At 42.8% G+C, this 24,290-nt stretch overlaps 1 protein-coding gene across 2 annotated transcripts in view; it reads right to left on the minus strand.

Annotated features, from left to right (window-relative positions):
• Positions 1 to 24,290, minus strand: part of AR (androgen receptor) — a 247,266-nt gene that overhangs the window by 39,106 nt on the left and 183,870 nt on the right. For both annotated transcript variants that reach the window (XM_082208535.1, XM_082208534.1), the window contains exon 4: positions 10,720 to 11,007. In XM_082208535.1, the coding sequence (XP_082064661.1) occupies positions 10,720 to 11,007 (288 nt within the window). The remainder of the gene's footprint in view (positions 1 to 10,719; positions 11,008 to 24,290) is intronic.

Genomic DNA, 24,290 nt, shown 5'->3' on the forward strand with positions numbered 1-24,290 from the left:
TAGAATCTTGCCATAGTCAGGATTGCTGTGACCAGATGATCTATGTGCCTACTGTTAAGGGTCTCTTTGAACCAGACAGTCTCTGTAAACGAGAGCACATGGCAATCCTTGCTAGCACAATACCCCCCACACATGTAAAGAAAAGATTGAAAACATCTTTTGAGCTAACCACAGTTTCCTGTGATGTCAGAGCTTGGAAAACTGGGGTTTGTTCTAACTACATTTAGTTAACTGACCAGGATATAAAAGTATCATACTTTGAACGAAAGATAGTTCAGATGTCACAGGAAACTGCTTTCTGTGTGTAAAGAAGTAGAAGGGAATGTGGAAGGCTAATTTGATTATTCTAACATGAAGCCATGGTGAAGCTGAACTTGGCGTATACTGAAGATGATTCTAATTGATTTTCTCCATCAGTGCAAACCAGAATGGGTTGATTTAAATAACGGTGATTTAAATCATCTGTTTAAACCATGATTTAAATGACAAAGAAAATGCAAATTTAAATCATAGATTTGAATCAGTTTTCCCATTTTGAAACAAATATATTTCCTGAGCAATCATGGAATCTCTATTAATGAGAACATAGTGGTTTGCAGCAAAATGGAGCCTTTTAGTAACCAAACAGTGTAATTCAAAGCCCATGTGACTTTTGCACTGCAGAATTACGGTATGTCTAATTCTACATGTACACATGCAAGAATACTAAGCAAGCTCAAGAGGAGGCCCATTCATTTGCATCCATTGCATCCTCAAATGTGTTTCTTTCATATGATAGGTGTTTATAAAATTATGCATGGCGTAGAGAAACTGGCTACAGAAAAGTTTTTCTCCCTTTCTCATAACACAGAAGTTAGAAAGTTGGACAATTAAGGACAGACAAAAGAAAGAACTTTATGTAGTGCTTAGACATACTGTGGAACTTGCTATTGCAGGAGACAATGGTGGCCACCAACTTGGATGGCTCTAAAAGAGGATTGGATGAATTCACAGTGGATAAGGCTATCTACTAGCCATGATGGATGTACTCTGCCTCCATGGCTGGAAGCATTGTTGCTTCTGAATACCAATTGCTGGAAGCCACAGGAGGGGAGAGAGCTGTTGTGCTTGGGTCCAGCTTGCAGATTTCTCACAGTCATCTGGTTGGCTACAGTAAGAACAAAATGCTGGACTATGTGGGTTGCTGGCCTGATCCAGCAGGTTCTTCTTGTGTTCTTATGTCCAGGATTGATTGACTTCTGCTTCAGATCAGGGGTGCCAACTTGCATAAAACATTGTGGGGGCAGGTAAGCCACATCCCACATAACTTATTACATGACTCAGTGCACACACATCATTTGAATGGCAATGCCCATCAACTTGGGGGAGGGGCAGGCCCCCTCAAATATTTTATTGGGGGGCCAAAGGGGTCTTGGCCCCTAGGAGTTGGCTCCTATGTTCCATTCAATGGAATTCTAGACCCTTCAGAATCCCATTGCAACTTGTTTCCAAGGCACTTTGATGGCAAAGTTGATCAGTTTCAGTTGATGCATCTTGATGGCACTGGGCAAGTTACTTACGAAGTGACTACCCATGTGTTCTCTGTGCCTTTCCCTCTTGGATGATTGAAGTCTGCTGAGGGGATAGGACTGGGTGGAACCAGGATGTGGCAGTGAATCCTTGTGGGAAGTAGTGATCCCAACTTTATGGAAGGAAGCAGTGACTTGACCTAAAGAAGCCTATCTCGGTGGATCCATTGGTTTCTGACAACTACTGTCTGGTCACTTTCTTGTGAAAGTGATGCAGAGGATTGCCATGCGGCTGTTGAAAAACATTTGGATGAAACACTGATTATCCTGATCCATTTAGGACAACTCAGTTAGGGTTTATGTGCAGTTGTGGAACTGAATTGGCTTTGTATGTCCTTTATTGAGAGAAAGACAAGAGGAGGGTGGCCTTGTGATTCTTTATTGATCTCTCAGCAGCTTTTGATAGAGTACAACCTCATCCAGAGCACCCAATTGACGATGCTACCCTTCTGGCGTAGTGGTCAGAGTAGCAGACTAAGACACATAAATTCTGACTTCTCTCCCTTCCTCAGTTTTCCAGTCTTGAGTTAAGTTTCTCGCATTCATCTGTTAGCATGCAAAAAGTTTGCATGGCAATGTGCACACATTTTGTATTCATTTTTTGTATAACAGATTTGTTTTTATACAATTTTATCTAATACAGTATTGCACAGTGGCTACAATCTGAAGTACACAAAAACTTGTGTACTTGAACCATTCTCTTGGAACTGTCCCCAAGTGACCATCTTTACCTTTCCGGAGTTGGTTGTGAGCCAAGGAGGCCTTGCCCCCAAGCAAGACATAGAGCTTTTAAGCTCTCTGACATGCCTAATGGGCTCTGGGTGATTCTTTCGAGATCTTATGGGGCTGCCCAAGTTTCCACAAGAGTATCCCAGAGCCTGATAAGCAAAGCAGAGAGTTTAAAAGCTCTTTCCGCTCTGTGAAAATGCTACACAAAAACAGCTTTTAAGCTCTCTGCCTCCTGTGTGTTTAATTCGTGCGATTTCAACCAGTCAGCCTTCAACCGCATATGGCTGAAATCACACAATTAAATGTACGGTATGTATGATGTGACCATACTGTATACACATTTTTACAAAAAAATCCTCCCCATATAACACATTTACATATTACATTTGTGCATGCATTTTGTGTGTGCGCTTTCCCCATTTTTTATTACTATATCACAATGTGCGGAGAAGTGCAAATTTTGAAGGGCAGGTGTGTTTCGCTTTAGGGAAGCATAGATTAGGCTCACATCAAAATGTGGACAGAATGAATTTCTCCACCAACCACACACCACCACCTACCCATCCCTAACAGTGGTTAACTTCATCTCCACAGCTATCTGTGCTTGGAGAGTTATGCTTCTTCCTGCTATAGGACAAAAGCTATTCTCCAAAGTTATTGCAGTGCCAGAAAACTCGTGAATATGGTGGAAGTGGCCATCTAGCCAAACTAACCAGAATGTGTAGAACACTAAAACCCTTCATTAGCTTAATTGTGATCAGTAATTATGAATTACGCTGCACTGGGTTGTGGTTCAGGATTCAAGTCCTCCCCTGTTTCTTTATTCAACAGAGAAGAGACAAAGGTGTTCCCAATTGTCACTCTCTGCTAAGTTCTGGAAAGCTGACATTCTATCTCTCTGATGTGCTACAAATGAGAAGCAGCCCAGCAGGGCAGCTGTGGTAACACAAGCGTTCTTATTCCTCAGATGTGATCAGGATCCAGTTTTCCTTCCTTTCCCTCTATTTTCCTGCTGTACCTGTCCAAAGGCCCATTGACTGTCACTGGAAATCTAAATTGTTGCAAGCTGGGGTGGGGTGGGGAACAGACTGGATCAGGGTGGCCCAACTTTTCATACCAAGTGGGTTGCAAGAGTACTTTGACATGGAATCCACGGGCTGCACACTGCCTTGTTGCATGGTGGATGGGGAGAGTGAGGTAAGATTTCACACACACCCAGCTCTCTTGCCACCTTATCAAAGCTGCTAAACGAGACTCTGGGCTTTGAGAAGGAGGCACAAGGCTCTAGTAGGGCCCCAGAACCCTCCTTCACCAAACTGGGAAAACACTAGGCTTTGGGAAGCAAGCAGGGGGACTCTAGGATCCTGCCAGAGCCCTCATGCCTCCTTCCCAAAAAAGGCCTCAAGGGCTGCATGTGGCCCTTGGACTGCGTGTTGGACCATAGAATCATAGAGTTGGAAGAGACCACAAGGGCCATCGAGTCCAACCCCCTGCCAAGCAGGAAACACCATCAGAGCACCATCCCAGTCTGGATGATGCTCTGAGTTGCTTCCAGTTCTTGGGTCCTGTATCTGTAGGGGTGGAAGATATGAAAGCAAACTTGCCAAACCAGTCCGCTTGGTAAGGTAATGGCTTTGAATGGCTAGTTAAAACACCGTGATGAACACAACCGGAGTAGTTGCTCTATGCTGTAGAACAAATAGGTGGGCCTTTTCTCTATCCCTTTCATCTTACTGTTAAGTAGGAGAAGAGCAGAGAGACAGAAAGAGAGGAGGAGGAGGAGGAGGAGGAGGAGGAGGAGGAGGAGGAGGAAGAAGAAGAAGAAGAAGAAGAAGAAGAAGAAGAAGAAGAAGAAGAAAGGAAGAAGAAGAAGAAGAAGAAGAAGAAGAAGAAGAAGAAGAAGAAGAAGAAGAAAGGAAGGGGAATATGTGAGCTGAGTTGGAAACCAGACACAGAGATCTGCTTGCTCTGTGATGGATCCAAAGTTATGACTAATGGGGAAGCAAGGCCTGCTGGGATATTAAAGCTGTGAGTCCTTCTGTCCCTTTATTTACATGTGTAAATAAAACCATATATCCTAAAGACACCATAGTCTGCACTGAGCTTCATTCCAAGGAAACTGAACCCTGGGGAAGCACAAGAATCCCTGGAGTTTCTCACTTCTCAGAGAGTGGGATGGCCTGTAACAATATCATTGTTCCTCGGATAGACTTGAGAAATCTTTCCAGTCCACTTGAGGGACTGTTGGAGGTCACATAGTACTTTTTTTTTTTTTTATAAAATTTTTATTGGGTTTTCACATTTTATATAGACAAAAACACAAGAAACAAATAAACACATAAACAAAGAAAGAAAAAAAAAGAAGAAGAAAACAACAACAAACATATATACTTTCCCGAAAATATTATTTCCTAACCCTGGTCATTGACTTCCCCCTACCCCCTCCCTTGCATCCCCATTTCCAAATTTATGTCAGCAAATTGGCATTTCCCTGTCCTAATATTAGTCCTTTTATAAAAACAAACAAAATTAATTTTTTCTAAGTTGGACCTCAATTCCCTTCCATCGATTTCCCATTTTGTCTTGAATAATGATCTTTTTAACCAAATCCCATAATCATGAGTGTTGTTAGAACTTAATTTTTCCCTCCCTCCCATCCCCGGTTTGCGTCCCTTCCCAAAGCATGTCCAAAATAACAGTTCTTAGCCCGGGTTCCTCACGTCCGAGGCCCTCCAGTCTCTTTCAGTCCCTCTCCGCCGGTCTTGTTGGTAACCCTTTATGCCAGTCGTCACATCTCGAAAGAGTTCTTTCACCATCAGTCCAAAGTCTCTTCCCATATTTGCAAACAGCTGCTGAAGAGTTTCCACAAGGCATGAATCTTGAAGGTAATCAAAGTCAGAGTCTATGTGGAGGCCCCAATTATATTTCTTTATTTTAAATTCCTTAATTTCATAAACTCCCAGGGCCTCCACTTTCGTCTTCTGCATCTTTCGTGGATTTATAGTAGATTTACTCCAATAGTCTCCTTGTTTGTATTCCACAGGCGTCAGCTTCTGCTCAGTATTTTCCCACATCACTTCTTCTCTTTCTTGTTTTATCTTCTCCTCTGCTTTTATTATCATTTCTGGTTCAGCTGTGGATTCTTTCTCATTGAGGTCCTCTTTAAATTCAGCAGGACTACTTGTTTCAGAAGTCAAGGTCATCAATTGTTCACTCATAGCCGTAGTCTGCTCTTGTAAGATTCCAACCAAATAAAACATCCTTTCGATTTCTCCCAGTATCTTTCCATCCACAGCCATTGTAATTCCACAGAATTCCCTCTAGAGGGAATCTGGTTACTTAGTATTCTTTTCCCCAACAGTCCTCTGTCTTGTTATTGTTTCTTTATTTCCAACAATTTTAGATCAATTGTAACTCTTTTTAATCCAGAGGTAACTTAGATAGCAATTTTCCACTATTAACAGTCCGTTTGACAGCTTTGACAGCTGTCAAACTCTGCGCTTCTTAAACCAGCTCCAAAGCAGGACGCTCCCGGGCCCGGGAGGGGGGTTGTTTACAGCAGAACATAAAACATCCAACACTCCTCTCTCCTGCTCAAAATTTCCAAATCTTGGAAGTTACTGTCTTTTTTTAAAACTCACCCTTTACAGGGTAGGCACTCCAGCTTAGTTCTTTTTTCGTTGCTCTAGATCGTCTGCAAGGTAGGGGGTGCGGACTTCCTTTTAGCACATCCCCCGATCGTCTCAAATTCAGTGGATAAATTTCTTAAAAACCAAGTCCAAATTACTCACGGGTTGTTTTTTCAGCCGAATTTCAAGGAAGGAAGTCAGCGCTCTCCGGTCATGGCTCGCGGCTTCGCTCAGCAGAGGTAGCGATGGACTCTCAGTGCCGCGCCGCCCCCCGTATCCCCTCCGCAGCCTTTAAAAAGGCTCTTCGCGAATCAGGGGGGGCACTTAAGGCACCCGCCGAGTCTTCAGTCCGCAGGCATTCCGCGCCTGCGGTTTTAAGGGTCCCCGTGTCGCCGGCACGGCAAAGACCCGTCCCCTGCTGAGCCGATTCCCTCCGGAGCTCGGAGGGAATCCGCCATTCCCAGATCGCGTCAACCCCGGAAGTCGGAGGTCACATAGTACTTTTTAACTGCACACCTGAAAATGCTATTAGGCCACTGTCGAGCCTTTACTTCATCAGTGCAATTGCTTCTTAATGGCTCAGGATTTGTTTTTAAAACTGTTTTCTCAGTGGTACCTATCTAGCTGGGAAATCTCTTTAGTGTTAGGCACCAGAGGTTTGACAAGGTAACACTGCCCCCCTGGCAGTCCTACCAATGAAAGGGTCAATGGGGTTGGACTAGATGACACTTTGGTCCATTTCAACTCTACAATTTTATGATTCTATGAAGCTGATGTAAAAGGAGGAAAATTTGGAATACTGTGTACAGTTCTGGTCACACCTCAAAAAGGACATTGTAGAGCTGGAAAAGGTTCAGAAAAAGGCAGCCAAAATGAACATGGGATGGAACGACTGTTATATGAGGAAAGGTTACAACATTTGGGTTTTTTTAGCTTAGAAAAAAGTTGGACATCTGTTACAAGCTGCAAGGGCTGTTAGAGTTAGTCACTGGAAAGATCTCGCCTGTGTCAAATTGCCATCAAGTGGTATGGAATACAGTGTTACTAAAAAATTTAAATTAACAATCTGAGCTCAGACTAAGAAAGATAACTTTACTGTGGTGTGGTCTGATTTTATAATATTTACTAGCACAAATATTGATATGAAATAAGGTTCGGTTGACGTAGGCTTTCCTTTCCTTTTCACATGATATATAGCAAATGATGCTTGAATTCTTATGTATAAATTTTTAATTTTATTTTGAAATAATCGATTATGAGAGAAATGAGTAACAAACGTACTTGCCTGGTGGATATGATTTGGGCATGGTATACACTATGGTGGTGGTGTTTCATTTATTTATTTTTAAAATAATAATTACTTACTTTTGTTTCCTTAGCAATTTATCAGCTGCCAACCTTTCGTAGAGTCAATTTGTTTCTTTAAAGTGTTTAATAATGTTTTGACAGCTGCAATATTTCTTCTTTTAGTTTCTTACAATTTAATAAACATAATTGTTTAAAAAAGAAAAGTTGAGTAAGAAGGACATAATAGGAGTTTATAAAATTATGTATGACCTAGAGGAAGTGGACAGAGAAAAGCTTTTCTCCCTCTTTTCTAACACTGGAACTCATAAACATCCAGTGAAGCTGCTGAATGTTGGAAGGTTCAGGACAGATAAAAGGAAGTCCTTCACACAGTACATAGTTAAACTGTGGAAGTCTCTCTTGCAGGAGGCAGTGATGGCCACCAACCTGGATGACTTTAAAAAGAGATTAGACCAACTGATGGAGGAAAAGGCTATTTATGGCTACTAGCCACAATGGCTTTGCTCCACCTCTGCTGCCAGAAGGCATAATGCTTCTGAATTCCAGTTGCTGGACACTGCAGGAGGAGAGATGGCTTTTATGACTGAATTCTGCTTGTAGGTTTGCCACAGGCACCTGATGAGCTACAGGACTAGGTGGGTCTTTGATCCATTAGGGCTTCTTACATATTTGTGAAAGGATGAAAGAAAGTCTGGGGACAGACAAGAAGACAGAGAGAAAAGGAGAGAGGGAGAGAGTTGGCTACTGGACAGCTGTGTCCTGGGGTTCTGGGCATCTCTCCCTGGAGATCTGATGTGAGGGTACAGATCCGTTGCCTGGGTGGAGCACACCCAACTCTTTATTTGGAGATTTGCAAAACTAGAAATTAAAAAAGACCATCTGCACAGTAATCTCTCATTGCAAAGGAAGCCAAACACAGGCAACTTCTTGCTGCTTGAGGCAGAACACCTGACCATACAATGCGTGAATTCAAATACCGTATTTTTCACCCTATAGGACGCACTTTCCCCCCTCCAAAAATGAAGGGAAAATCTGGGTGCGTCCTATGGGGCGAATGCAGGCTTTCGCTGAAACTTGGAGAGCGAGAGGGGTCGGTCTGCACCGACCCCTCTCGCTCTCCAGGCTTCAGCAAGCTATCAGCAAGCCTGGGAAGCCCGCAGGAGTTCCTGCAGGGCTCCCTGGCTGCAGATAGCAGCCTGCTGCCCGGCGCGTGAGACGCCCTGAAGCAGAGCGCCTCGCTGCCGGGCAGATATCCGCAGGCAAGGGAGCCCGTGGGAGGTCCCACAGGACTCCCTCAGCTGTGGATAGTAGCCTGCTGCTCGGCGCGCCCTGAAGCAGAGCGCCTCACCGCCGGGCAGATATCCGCAGCCGAGGGAGCCCCGCAGGAGGTCCCGCAGGGCTCCCTCGGCTGCGGATAGCAGCCTGCTTCCCGGAGTGCGGGGCACGCTGAAAGCAGAGCGCCCCACGCTTCGGGCAGACATTGGGCAGCCCCACAAGCTCGGGGGACAGCGGGGAGACGCAGCACAGCCATCCCGCTGTTCCCCGACCTGGTTTGGATTCCCCGACCTGGTTTTGGGGGGGAAATAAAGGGGGGGAATTCCTTTATTTTCCCCCAAAGAAACTAGGTGCGTCCTATGGGACGAAAAATACGGTATGTTTGTCATGCACACTGTCTCACCAGGGAGCCATAATTGGCTGTATTTCTTTGTTAGGACTCACTCAAGACATCTTGCTGCCTAAGACCAAGGACAAGAGGGTGCCCCCCCCCCCAGGGTACATACAGAAGCCAACTGGACTGTTACCGGAGTGGGGCTGAGTTTTGAACTCTGGTCTCTCCCAGGATCTAGTCAAACACTCTAACCAGTACACTGCTCCAGCTCCCCGGTGAATGCACACTTGAAGACAAACTCAGCCTTGCTTCCACGTAATGTTAACTGCCACTCTAGTCAACCCAGCAATATATCCCTGACCATTATAGGAAACAGATGCATGAGCACTTCAGTGAACCTTCTCCCTTCAAGTGTGGTCCACATTCTTACAGACATACTATGAAAACCCAACCACACGCAGCCTACTGAACTTGAGCAAACAAAACCCTTTTCCAACATCTGGTCAGTCCCCCTACACTCTGAACTCTGCCTATTGACATCAGGCAGGCACCTTCACTATACACATTTTGGTGCCTGCTAAAAACATACAGTATTTGTTTGGACAATCCTAAACAGATGTGTAGATTGTTAATGTACATTTTAATTCATTTTTAGTTTCCTCTTGCTTTTATATTTCAAGTTTTATATATATATTTACTGATAATTTTATTGTTCCGTTCTCTTTGTAAACTGCTTTGATGTCCCACCCTAATAACACACACACCTTAATTTTTGCAGGGAAGTGTCCCTGCCAGGATTCTGCTTACTCATGCTGGATCTTGTGATGGTTTGATGGTTGTGTCCCAGTTTCAGGAACTTGCATTGGGAGTGTGGGGCTTTTTAACTAATGAAGCCAGGCGAGGGCACTTTGACTTTGTGAATGCAACTTTCTGACATTTCCCAGCAGATCATGTGGATACATTTGAGAATGCTGGAAAACAACTGGGAGAAGATAAAGCACACACTGTGCAGCTTTTGACAGGAGCAGCAAACTAGCAGTGTAAGCATGATGCTTTGAGGGTTGTTGCTGTTTTCAATCAATCAGCATATAAATTTTACAAAATAAATTAACATTCTACACCAAATTTGAAGAGAGGTGCTCCTAAAAGTAGGTGCCCCTCACTTCTTTTGACTAAGGAATAGATTCTGGGAAGTGGTTTTTCCCCCTAGTTTGTTTGATTTCTGAATTCTTATTAAATGTTGTTCTCCCACTCTTTATCTAAAAAGCTCAGGCAAGCTTTCCTGAGTATCTAGGAACATTTTCTCTATTTTTTATTTATTTATACTGATGCATTTCTTAATATATGTGATTTTTGCATTCTGCTATCTTCCTGACAGTCATTTTAACTGCAGATAATGAAAGACAGCATCTCTTTAATTGCCAATAATGGAATGCAGATCACAAAAGAGGTGCAAATTGTGTGCTTCGAAAATATTTGCCATCTACTTATTCTGAATAATCAACAGTATTCAACATTGTTGTTCAGAACGAAACCCATCCCATTTGTAAGCCGTAAATAAGAGACCCCAGCAAGAGGAACCTTGCATTGAAGAAGCCGGAAAAACCTAAATTTCTCTGACTGAAAGTGATGCAAGTTGGCAGAACAAGGCACATAGCTGATGCAGTATAAATACACTGACAGTCACCTTATCATACTTAGAGAGACCCAACCCAAATAAACAAGGGCAGCCACAGCAGAAAACATATTTGCACCATAACACGAAGGGAGATGGGGCTTTTGCACTGTTTTCTGTGATGTCTCATCTTCAGATAAGGAATAGATGCATGCGAAAGAGAGAAAGAGAGATAGGGAGAATGCAAGAGCTGTTCCTTACCTGGCAAAGCCTTGGCCCATTTCACAACATGCACCAGGTGCCTCTCGCCCAACTCATTCAAGCTGGTCAAAAGGGCAGCAAAGGAATCAGGCTGGTTGTTGTCATGGCCAGCACACACCACCCCTGGCTCGATAGCTTCCAGGACATTGAGAAAGATGGGCTGGCACTCCAGGCTCTCAATGCGTGTCATGGCCATCTTTGGAGCTTGCTCCTCTGTAGGGCTGGAGGGACCCGCTGCTTCCCCTTCTTCTTGCATCTTCAAGTTTCCCAGCTTCTTTAACTTGCGGGCTGCAGCAAGTAACAAGAACAAAAGAACTGAGAACAGAAGAAGAGCCTGGTTCGATCAGGCCAGTGACCAATCTAGTCCAGAATCCTGTTGTTACAATGCCCAAATACTCCAAAGAACCTAGGAATTTAGATAAACTGCTCCTGGATCTGAAGGTTACATAGGAATGTCAGAAGAGGGGCCCATCTAGTCCAGCACCCACTCTTCAGAGGTTAATCAGATGCCCCAATCGGAAACCCACGAGCAGGTTCCGTGCACAAGAGCACGTTCTCTCCCTCTAGCTTCCAACAAATGGTGTTCAGAAGCATTGCTGTCTCTGACCATGAAGGCAGAGCACACACATCTTGGCCAGTAGCCATAAATAGCCCTCTCCTCCATTAAAGCCACCTTAGCTATTGTAGCCTCCGGAGGGAACAAGTTCCATAGCTCAATTATGTGCTGTGTAAATAAGCTTAGTCAGAAAACTTGACTCTGTGGGCCAGCTGAGACCCCCATTCAGGTCAGAAATCAGCACACAGAAGCTGATGGAGAAGCTCATGAGAAGTTGTTGATGGTGGCTCCCACTTAACAGCAAGTAGCTGATGAGAACCTGCTGCAGTGTGCTGAATGGCCACCCGTCAGGGATTCTTTAGCTGTGATTCCTGCATTGCAGAGAGGTGGAGAAGGTGGCCCTTGGAGGTGCCTTACAACTCTACAATTCTATGATTCTATGAATGTGGGTGTTGGCAAGCCAAAACAACTGCTCAAGCAGGACTTCCAGGGTGGCGCCATCGGCAATGGTGGACTCCCTCTGAACTGGAGGGACTAGCTCTGCGTGAAACGGGTCTTTTCCGCTACGGCGAAGCGGGGACCCTGCTAAAAATCACAGGCGGATGAAGCCTGTGACCATGGGACTCGGCGGGCACCCTTAGCGCCCCCCCAACCCGCAAAGGAACCCACTAACGGGCTCCGAAGTGAAGAGGGCGAAGTGGCGCAGTGCTGTGAGTTAACTGCTATTTCCGTGGAGCAAAGCCGCATAGCCGTTGCCGGAGAGCGCTGCCTTTTTCCTGGGACAATTTGGCTTCTAAAATAAGCACCCGTGAGTACTTAAACTTTGAACCGGACTTTAAATAAGGACTTACGAGCAGAAAGGAATTGGACTTAAAAAGTTACTTCAATTCGGTACTGAAACGGGAAGGTCTAAACAGGAAGTCAGCCTTCCGTTTCTTTGTAGACAGAATAAAGCAAAGACAACGTAAACTAGAGCTCAGAAAATCGCTTCTAAAGGATTGGCTTTCATCATTTAAAATTGTTGAACCCCCTTTCAACAGCAGGAGAAGAAGGGGGATCTTTTTTGGACTGTTTAAACCTGCAGAAGTGAGTTTAAAGTAAAGTAACTTTCCACCGTCCTGATCCTGGAGCGGGGTGTCAGGACTGACGGTTGAAGCTCATTGACCAGAGACAAACGTTTTTGACAGATAGTTAAAGGAAGAGAAACATAGTGATTCCACTGTTTCCTTTTGCACTTTAAAGGAACAAATATTGACAAAATATCTCAAAAAGGATACTTTATTGCAAGAACAAATAGAAGTTCTCCCTCTAGAGGGAGACTGTGAAACTGTAACTAATTCCAGGGAGTTTGCAGCTGTCTCAGATTACAATTGTGGGAATGGACTTGTGACCTTGTAGGACAATGTATTCAGAGGCTCTGTTGTGTGCTCTCTGTAAAACAAGTGCCCTACTGGAACAGTTAAGTGAAAAGATGGATTTGATGACTAATGCGGCCAGAATTTTTGAACAGGCAGTGGGAAACTATGTGGAGCCCACCCAGGAATTAGATCAGGAGTGTGTCCTGACAGAGCAGGTGAGAGAAGAGGATGTTGCTGAATCTTGGGCACCAGAGATGGAGGGAGCTGCGGCCTTGCAGGAACATGAGCTTTTGGATTTGACAAATGAACTTGGAAAAAGCCAGATTTGGAAAGATAAAGTTTGGATTGGTTTTGAAATGGGGGGTTGGATAAACCCCCCTATGCAGGGATGTTTGGACTTTCCAAGTCTGGCAATGGGCCGTGAGATGTTTGGAGCTGTGGGGGCTCTTAATTTTGGAGGGATTCTGAAACATGTTTTTAAATACCACATGGAGTTGAGTCTGGACTATGGAAAAGGGGCTGATTTGTTGAAAAGGGTCAAAAATATCACCAAGCTGGAGTTCCCACAAGTGAAAGGAGAATATGAAGAAGAGCTGCGGAAGGGACATGGAAGAGATTTAAGGGCCTCGGATATTAGGTTACCAGGTTAATGCGCTAGATCGATGGGATAAAAAGGACTGACAAAACCCGGGACCAGGAGGAAGAAACGCTGGATGAAGATTGGATTGTTTTTATTTCTCTCTTTATTACCAGGATTGTTTTATAAAATTTGATGAATGTTAGAAAAATGTTGGAACGAAATTACTTGGCTCTAGCAAAAATGTTTAGAATTAGGTAAGAATATTATGGTTGTGAGAAGTCGGTTAAAATAAGATTTAAGGTTTAAGTTTTTAAGGTTTTCTATAAGATAAGATGAAAATAGATTAAGGTAATGTAATGACAGAATACTATGAAATATGGAAAGGATTTGCTGTGATAATTATTAACCAGGATACAAAAAAAGGGAGGAGGAGGAGGTCAAAGAAAGAAGGTAATGAGAGTTGAGGATTTGAGAATGATGGATTTATTTTTGTCTATTTGCGATGTATTTTTGTTTTTTGAATTTGTATTGTTTGATGTGGTTTGTTTTTTTCTTTTTTTCTTTTTCTGCTTTGTTTTTTCTCTGTAATTCAAAAATTTTCAATAAATATCATATAAAAAACAAAACAAAACAAAACAACTGCTCAAACAGCAACCGGGGCAGTGGTGTGATGGCTGAATTCTGGGAGCTTCTAAGGATTCACTGAATACACAGCCAACAGGCCTAGAGATGGCATGGGCAGGATTTTCTTGCAATCACTGAAATTGTTGTGGATACACCATAACATAAGCCAACCTCCTAGCTTCTGCTAGGACTTTTGGCTTCTCAGCCACCATAAGACTGTTTTCCCCCCCAGCCATGACAGCTACTGGTATTACCTATTGTCTTTAGCCAATTAGAACATCTCTAATTGGAGGCATTATTCCTACAAATACCCCAGTGGTGCAGCGTGGGTTACCAGTGACCGGGGCTGCGTGGAAGGGGAGAAGGGAGGGAAACGGATGGAATATGCATGTGCATTCAACTGCCTAATGGCATCCGTGTCACCTGGAGATCACAGGCGCAGAGATAAGAAAAAAAGAATAGTTCCATTGTCTGGAGAGATCACTTCCTGGTTCGCATGGAGAATCCGTTTTCAACGGAGTCCAGCAATGGAAACGTGAAGCTGTACTGAGGAAGCACCAGTTGAAAATTTGCACACCTAACAATTTTGCATCTGGGCAACTTTTTTGCCCCATCATTCCAAGCCACTGGAATACCCTGCTGGGGACACACAACAGACAATTATCATTATTATCAATTTATTTATTACCCACCCTTCACCCTAAGGTACCAGTGTGGGTAAAAGCACTAAAAACAATATTAAAAGCAATTTAAAACAGCAAGGATCCCTATAAAACCATCTCATTCAGCATCAAGGAAATAATGCCGAAGATAATGCAGAAATGGTGCAGAACCCCAGTTAAACTTTCCTATATGCATAAACATACTTCACCTATGTCCTGGACTCCTGGTGAGGGTGTGGGGACAGGAGGAGCTATAGGCACTTGTAGTGGACATGCCCAATTGTGGTAAATTTTAGGGCAGAAATGTTTAATCAGATAAGTAACATTGTAAATCAGCAACGTCACCAAGCCTCCAGAGCTTGTGTTACTGATTCTGTGTTTAAATGAGAATCAGAATTTGGGAGATAAATAACTAATTGGATTGCTATTGGTGGCTGCATGTAGGGTTATAGCCACACTCTGGAATAACTTGAAAGATGCAAACATTTATTAATGATTGGAAGCCCCTTATGGACTTTTTTGTACAAAAAGGAAGATGAGCTAGAGATATCTGGGTTTGAAGACAGAGAAAAATGTCTGTTTATAGCTCAGCCGGTAGAGCATAAGACTCTTAATCTCAGGGTTATGGGTTCAAGCCCTATGTTGGGTTCAAGCTCCATGTTGGTCCCTTCCAACTCTACAATTCTATGTTAAGAGAAAAGTTAGAAGTGACTATGGAGCAAAGGTTTTGCATTTATCTATAAAGCTGGTAGACGGAGAATAGCAAGTCTTTATTTTCTTTTTTAGTTTTTATGTTAAAAAACACTTCATATATGATGTTAACTTGTATATTGCTTCTTTTTTGTTTTTTCAAGCATTAATAGAAACTTTTTTAAAAAAAGAATTGATTCATCTATAGCATTTCTATCCCACCTTTCAGAACTCACTATGAAGTTGTTATAGTAAGTGCCACACTTTTAACATTTGGGGGAAAGGGGGCTTACACTGCATACCCCAGAAAGAAAGCACTGCCACTTTTTCTTCCAGGGAGTTCAGGGTGGCCAACACAGTTCTCCCCCTGCTTATTTGATCCCTGTTAGGCAGGTTAGGCTGAGAGGCTGTGATTTGCCCAAGGCCACACCCAGTGAGCTTCATGATGGAAAAGTGGGGGGATTTGAACATTGGTCTTCCCCAGGTCCTAGTCTGAAACTACACCACACTGGCTTTACACCTAGGTATGTGTGGCTGGACCTCTCTCTACTGGAAACCTGCAAAACAGAATGGAACCTTTTCAGAATCTCTCCTGCCTAAGCTCTGCTAAAAGGGAGAACAGCAACCAGAGAAAAGAAATCCCAGAGAGATGCCAGGTTGCTTCAAGGTGGCATTTAAGCAGACCCTGTTCCTAGCAGACAGCAACCTTCACAACACAGACCTTGCATCATATTACACAGGAACAGGAACAAAACACAAGGAAGCCTGTGATTACGACTCTCTAATTGTCTGAAATAGGCTGTTTATTGCATTTATTTATTTATATTCACTCCTCAGTGTCTGCATTAATATTTGGCAATGCTTGTAGCTGTAAAAGAAAAGGTCTGCAGAGCCAAATTTTGTTATTCTAGACAGAAAACAACGACCATTTTATCCCTCCGAATCAACCCCCAGAAGTGTGCCAGCTTGGGGGGTGGGCAATTAGGTAAAGCAGAGAGGGGTGGAGAAGAACCCCGATTGCTCGATTTCAGCAAGAGAAAAAATACAATGAAATGTGCTGTCCTTGGGGTTCTGGCTCCCAACATTAAACGATACTTATCTGAAACTTCCTTTGGCCATAATTAGAAAAATAAGCCTCCCGACGTAAAAACGTCAAATCAAAGAGCAGCCCTGTAAATCAGTGCAAAAGCTGATCTTTTAAATAATATGCTTTGGATGATCTACAGTAACAGCAATTAAGGGAGGCTCTGTAAAAATGGGAACAGGGCAATAAAAAAGGAGAGTGAGTAAGCTTGGAAAAAAACAAGAGCAGAGTGCAGGGTGATATATTCTGGCAGTAATTTCTGTGGGACAGAACCAAAGAGAAAGAGAGGGAGGGAGGGAGGAAGAGTGATAGTGAGATCTACTCATTCCCAGCTCCCACCAAAGTTCAGGATACAGCCACATCACCAAGTTTTCCAAGATCAGCAGCTGGTGCTTTGCTTAGCTTAGAGACCATTTCCCCTTGCGCTCCTCTGTCAGGCTAGAGCACCTGATCTGTGCTTCCCCTTTAGCAGAAATAGCCATAGCTGAGCGGCTAGTCAATCCCCGCTGGCATCTCAACATTGCTCTTCTTGCCTGCTGGATCAGGCCAAAGGGGGCCCATCTAGCCCAGCATCCTGTTCTCACAGTGGCCTCACTGTTGCCTATCGTGGGGAACCTGAAAGCAGGATTACAGTATAAGATCAAGACTCTCCCCTCCTGCAGTTTTCAGCAACTGGCATTCAGAAGCATTGCTGTCTCCAACTGTGGAGGGCACATCATAACCATCCTGGCTAGTAGCCATTGATAGCCCTCTCCTCCTCCATGAATCTGTCAAATTCTCTTTTCAAGCCATCCAAGTTAGTGACCATCACAGCCTCCTGTGAAGGTGAATTCCATAGTTTAACTCTGTGCTGTGTGAAAGGAGGATTCCCCCTGGCCATGCCGCAGTTTAAGCAGCCCGTGGTCACACCCACAGCCATGCTGATTGGACAGCTGGGGGGTTGACGTGGCTAGGAGTCACTGTGATGCGGGCGGCATCCCTCCGCCTTCCAGCCTGGTCACTGAGAGGACCTGGATGCCCAGCTGCAATACCTCCCACCAGGGAAGGTGAGCGGACTTAGAGAGAGAGAGAAAACTTATCTACTTATTCATTTCTTTATTTTTACCTCACCTTTCCCCCTGACAGGCCTCAAAGTGGCTTATAGAGAAAAATAAGAACAGCTAAAAACACAGGGGGAAAATCATTAAAGAACAATTAATTTTTAATTTTTTAAATTAATTTTATATATCACCCTTCATTGAGAGACCACAGGGCAGTGTACAGCATTAAACACAAAATACATTATATAATAATAGTAAAAGGAAGAAAAGGACACCCCCTCTTTTTAAAAGACTGTAGATTATTAACAGCTGAAGGCCTGGTTGACGAAGAATGTTTTTGCCTGGGGAGCCACTGCAAAGAAGGTCCTGTTCTCATGTTGCCACCCTGTAGACTTTCGGTTGAGGGAGCCATGCATAATTTTATAAATTCCTATCTGCAACCTTTCTTCATAGGAGAGTTGCTCCACCCCCCTTCATCATTTTGGTTGTCCTTTTTTGAACTATTTCCAACTCTACAATCTCCATTTTGAGGTAAGGTAACCAGATCTCTAGGCAGGGCAGAGAAAGAGACTCTTGCCTGAAACCCCGAGGAGCAGTTGCTGGTCAGTATAGACAATACTGAACAAGATGGACCAATGGTATGTCTCAATCTAAGAATCTCTGTGGGAAACCATAGCAGTGGTTATCAACACCCAACCAAAAGGTCGCTTGCGAAGACCCAAGCTTGCACAGTCACATGGAAAGGAATCATTTCCCCTGAACACACGTTTTCCAGATGTGAATATTCAGTAAATCAGCCGTCACCAATCTGGGGCCCACTGTATATTTTGAATGGCAACTTGAGCCAGCCACCACAAAGCATAAAGTTTACACTAGTGGTTCCCAAAGAGGGGAGTGGGATTACTGAGATTGGGGGCACTATATGCTAATGGGAAAGCGGCAGGAGTCGCTGGAGATGTCAATGTCTATCAGACCTTGAAAAGCTTGTATAGATGGTACTTAACATCGAGTAAATTGGAAAAAATGTATAAATCCAAATCAAATAAGTGTTGGAAATGTAAAGAGAAAGAAAGTTCTTTTTTATCATATGTGATGGTCTTGTAGTAAGGTTAAAGCTTACTGGGAAATGATATATAATGAATTGAAAAAGATGTTTAAAATAACGTTTGTAAAAAACACCAGAAGCTTTACTTATGGGAATTATAGAGACAGAAATACCCAAACTGTATAGAAATTTACCGTATTCATGTATGTGGCTACAGCGGCAAGAATGTTACTTGCCTCAAAATGAAAAGAAGAAGAAGTCCCAGCAAAAGAAGAATGGATACAAAAACTTAAGGAATATGTAGAAATGGTGAAAATTACCGGAAAAATAAGAAATCAAGATAACAAATCATTTATAAAAGAATGGAAATGGTTTATTGAATATTTATAAATAAATTGTAAACAGATAAGAACACTGGCAGAGTATTGTAATAACCTGCAGTTTTATAAGAGTATATATTTAAAGTAGATGAATAAATGAGTAAATTAAGTTAATCTGGATATGCAGAAAATATTAAAAATAAATTTAAGGAACTGCAGAAAGAGGGGGAAGTCAAGTTCTGAAATGTTAAAATGATTATAAAATTACTGAAATGTATAAAACTGAAAATCATAAATATAGTAATAAAAATAAAATAAAAGCTTGTATTGTTGGATCAAGTTCATCAATTTTGTTGGATTAATTAAACTAAATAGTCTTAACTGGATTTTGAACGAACGTGCAATAAATTGTTCCTGGATTGAATTTTACTGGTTTACTATCTTCCTTAGGGGGTCATGCAAATCACTGTTCTGAATAATGATTTTTTTAATAGGGTTGGGAGCACTGGTGGATGAGTTTGTGGAACTGAGGGGGAGATGGCCTCCAAAATTTGGGAACCATCGCTTACATAGAAAGCAGATAAACATCAGTACCTTATGCCACAGTTTCCAAACATTGCCAGAAACAGGTTTAGAAAAGCATTTGCAAAAGCAATTTTAATTTGTTGCAATCATTTGTTTATCTAGAGCAAGTTTGCTGTGGGACAACAGATGAAAATGAAATAATAATAATAATAATAGGAAGGGAGCGTGATTTTTCACCCAAGTCATTGCATCATGTTACAATGCAGTGGTGGAACATGGGCAGAAAACTCTCCAGGTTTTAAGAGCTTTTGGGAGCTATATCCTCCCAGCTCCAAACATCTGTCCCACTTGACAAAAAAAGTTTTCCTTAGGGGGAGAAAAAATGTATATTTTCCATAGACTGCAGAGTAGAAAGTGGATTAAGACAAGAAGGGTGGCTAACAGATGGTGCTGTTGGTCCCAAAACAAACTTGCAGCAACCACCCATTTCAATCAGTTGTTTATTACCCATCTAAATGTTTAAACAGACATTTATGGACCACACAACATTGATTTACCGGTAGTTCATAAGGGCCCCCTTTAGGCTCAAAATGGGGATGAGAATTCAAACTGCCAGAAAACCCTTAACATAGACAAGATTTGCCATTTACTGTAGAATTAGGTATGCAATTATAAGGCTGCATGTGTGACTAAGGTCTTAGGGTGGAGAGGAGAAACATGAATTCTACAGGCATGGCAAGGGGTTCTAGTTCAGCTGTGGAACACACACTTAGCAGGCAGAAAAGCACAGATTTATTTATTTATACTTATTTCATAACATTTATATACTGCTTGATTTCAAAAAAATCTTCAAAGCAGTTTACAAAAAGAATAAAATACTAAAATCATTACTAAAAACAATTAAAACATGCAGAAAATTAAAACCAGAAAGAAACTAAAAAAACCAAACCAAACAAAAACAAAACAGCATTCCAGATATCTGGTGCAATTTTTGGCATCTCTAGTGTGGTGTAGTGGTAAGAATGGGAGATCAAGGTTCAAATCTTCCTAAGCAGCCCTGAAGGCACTGGGTGTGACCTGGAGAACTAAGTCCCTGCCACTCAGCCTAACCTCCCTCACAGGGTCATTGTGGGACCTAAATGAAGAGGGGGAGAACCACGGATGCCACCTTGAGATCTTGGAAAAAAAGGTGGGGAAATAAATGCAATAAATAAATATAGTAGGTAAATCTGCCTGACAGGTCAATCTGACGTGGCATAAACTGGCTTGATATGCTCAGGACCTCCACAGAATTGCTGCTAGAAGCAGCCTTGAGACTACAATATTCAGCTGCCCCAGTCAGCATGGGAGCATTGTGGGCCAAAACATCCAGAGAGCACCAGGTTGCAGGGAAGAGGGCTAGACTAAGTAAGGCTCTTCCCTTACCTTCTTCCTCTCACATAGGCTGCTAAAGATTAGACCAATTTGTAGAGGCAGAAGGCTATTGATGGCTCCTAGCAACAATGGCTGTGATCTGCTTCCATAGCCAGAGGCAGAAGTGTTTCTGAACATCAGTTGCTGGGAACCGAAGGAGAGGGACAGGGCTCTTGTGCTTGAATTCTGCTTGTGATTTTCCCATAGCCGCTGGGAGAACAGGACGCTGGACTTATGTTCTTACACATGGTGTAGTTTGAGAAGGGAATGAAATTGCATGTTGCTGAAGTGCTAACTTCAGGCGGCAGAATCATGTTTTTGAATATTTCCTTTCTTAATACTTGTCTATCAGCCTGCAAGCAGAAAGCTACTACCACAGCAAGAGGACATAGCTAGAACCCTTCGCCCTGCTGTGCTAACGAGTTATATAAGTTTTGTTTTGTTTCACATAAGGAAGAATTCACAAATCACAAGCAAACCAAATTCCAGGTCACAACAACCTTTTCATGCAAGGCAAGAAGAATTCCTTTGGCTGCCTTTCCCAGATTCCTGCAGCTCTTCAAGTGTGACCCAACCATAATCCTGTAAACAGAATGTCTGCTGTCTGCTGTCCGGATGAGGCCCATGACCCATCTAGTCCGGCATCCTGTTCTCACAGTGGCCAACCGAGACGCCTCTGGAAAATCCACAAGCAGGATCTGAGCACAAGAGCACCTCTCTGCTCCTTTGTTTTCCAGTGTTTTCTAATGAAGGCCCAACACAACCACTGGTAGCCCTCTCCTCCAGGAAGCCTCCAGGAGTTGTGTTGTCTCCACCCGAAGTGCTGTGTTGCAGCCATTAGTTACAAACACCTATACAGCTAAGACTTTACTGGTCACTGATGCTCAGTTCTATTACATTCCTGGCTGCATATTATTTATTGCATTGAACTGAAATAGTGCTTCATAATAGTGCTTTATATAAGTCTGTTCTTCCCAAAGTGGATGGTATTGCCTCGTGGGGATGGGGGTGGGAGGGATTTCCTGGGGGACGGCACTAAGAGACTATGGGGTGGCAGGGGGACACTGGAGGTGTAAACAACTATCAGATTTTGAAAAGCTGGCATCACTGGATCAAGTCCATCCATTTTGTTGAATTAAATAAACACAATAGTTTAAAGTAGATTGTGAATAAATGGGCAATTCATTGTTACTGGTTTGAATTTGTCTGTATTATGATCTTCTTTGGTGGGTCATGCAAACTGCTATTCTGAATAATGCTTTTTATGGGGTAGGAGGCACTGAAGATGAGATTATTGAACCAAGGGGGACAGCTTTGCCTGAAAAAGTCTGGGAACCACTGATGTAGATAATAGTGTTTTTATATAGTTGTATATAAGATCCACCTTCTTTCCACGCCATGTTCATAAGTTGTCTGTGTCCAGGGCAGCTGTCTACCAGCTCCATCTGGTACGCAGGCTGAGACCCTACCTGCCTGTGGACTGTCTCGCCAGAGTGGTGCATGCTCTAGTTATCTCCCTCTTGGACTACTGCAATGCGTTTTACGTGGGGCTACCTTTGAAGGTGACTTGGAAACTGAAAATAATCCAGAATGTGGCAGCAAGACTGGTGACTGAGAGTGGCCACCAATACGATATAACACCGATCCTGAGAGAGCTACATTGGCTCTCAGTACATTTCTGGGCAGAATTCAAAGTATTGGTGCTGACCTTTAAAGCCCTAAATAGCCTCGGTCCTGTATACCTGAAGGAGCGTCTCCACCCCCACTGTTCAGCCAGGACACTGAGGTCCAGCGCCGATGGTCTTCCGGTGGTTCCCTCACTGTGAGAAAATAAGTTACAGAGAACCAGGCATGTGCCTTCTCAGTAGTGGTGCCTGCTTTGTGGAACACCCTCCCATCAGATGTCAAGGAAATAAATAACTGACTTTTAGAAGACATCTGAAGACAGCCCTATTTAGGGAAGTTTTTTAATGTTTAATGCTGTATATATGTGGTTGGAGCCACCCAGAGTGGCTGGGGAAACCCAGCCAGATGGGCAGGGTATTATTATTATTAAGTGTTTTTAATATTGCATTTTAATACTGTTACCTGTCCTGGCACTTTAGGATGAAAGGCAGGTAACAAACTAACTTAACTAACTAACTAACTAACTAACTAACTAACTAACTAACTAACATATAGTAAACTGCATATATACTTGTTGACTGTATCTACATGGTTTTGATAATATATAAATTTTCATATCTGAATACTTTGTCTCTTTTGTCTATATGTACCGAATCACAAGGGACACGGGTGGCGCTGTGGGTAAAACCTCAGCACCTAGGACTTGCCGATTGTCAGGTTGGCGGTTTGAATCCCTGTGGCAGGGTGAGCTCCCGTTGCTCGGTCCCAGCGCCTGCCAACCTAGCAGTTCGAAAGCACCCTCGGGTGCAAGTAGATAAATAGGGGCCGCTTACTAGCGGGAAGGTAAACGGCGTTTCTGTGTGCTGAGCTGGTGCTGGCTCGCCAGAGCAGCTTCGTCATGCTGGCCACGTGACCCGGAAGTGTCTCCGGACAGCGCTGGCCCCAGCCTCTTAAGTGAGATGGGCGCACAACCCTAGAGTTGGACACGACTGGCCCGTACGGGCAGGGGTTCCTTTACCTTTACCTTTAACCGAATCACAAATGGGATAAAGCAGTGGTTCCCAAACTTTTTGGGTCCCATGACCCCTTGGTTCCATAAACCCATCCCCAACACCCACTACCCTACTCAATAAAATGCATTTTTCAGAAAAGCATTTTGCATGACCCATTAAAGATAAGAAAATAAAATTCAAGGCAGTAACAATTAATTGCACATTTATCCAAAATCCAGTGGAAACTATTTAGTTTAGCAAAGCTAAAAATGGATGAACTTGGCAAAGCATTGGAAGACACAAGACCTACCCACCTTGGAAGAATGGCAGATGCAATTAATAGACTATATGGAGATGGCGGAAATGACTGGCAGAATCCGAGACCAGGGAGAAGAGTCGGTGGAAGAAGATTGGAGGAAATTTAAAATTTATTTGCAGAAACATTGTAAAATTTTTGAATGCTGATGACATTGAAATGAATTGAAGGGGCTCTAGCAACAAGGTAAAAAGTATGAGGGGATTAATAATAGATAAACTAATAGATTATGAATTTGCTGAACCAAATTTAAAAGGGATACAAAAATGGGAGACGTGAGGAAGTCAGGAAAATAAGTTAACTAAAGTGGAGAGATTAAGAAAGAGAGAAATTTTGTTTTTCTTTTATATGTGTTTTTTCTTTTTTTGGTTTTTGTGTTTAATGTTTGTATTTTTATATTTTGTAGTTTTGTGCTTTTGTATTTTGTATCTGTTTTGCATTTGTTGTTTGTTTTTCTAAACTTTTCTATTGATAAAACCTAATAAAATATTATAAAAAATAAAAAAAAGGATGAACTTGATCCAGTGATATCAGCTTCTCCAAGTCTAATAGTCTTTTACCCCTCCAGCACCCTCTGCTGGCTGCTTACCTCTTAGCAGGTAATCTCACACCCTATCCCTCTGGGCACCACTAGGATACAAGAATTAGGTATCTGGATTCTATGGTATGAAAGGGTATATTACTGCCTAGATAACAAGCAGGCATGGCCACCATGTATTTCAGGGGATGGTAAAGGAACT

Source organism: Podarcis vaucheri (genome assembly GCF_965113315.1).
Source record: "Podarcis vaucheri genome assembly, chromosome: Z".
NCBI lineage: Eukaryota > Metazoa > Chordata > Lepidosauria > Squamata > Lacertidae > Podarcis > Podarcis vaucheri.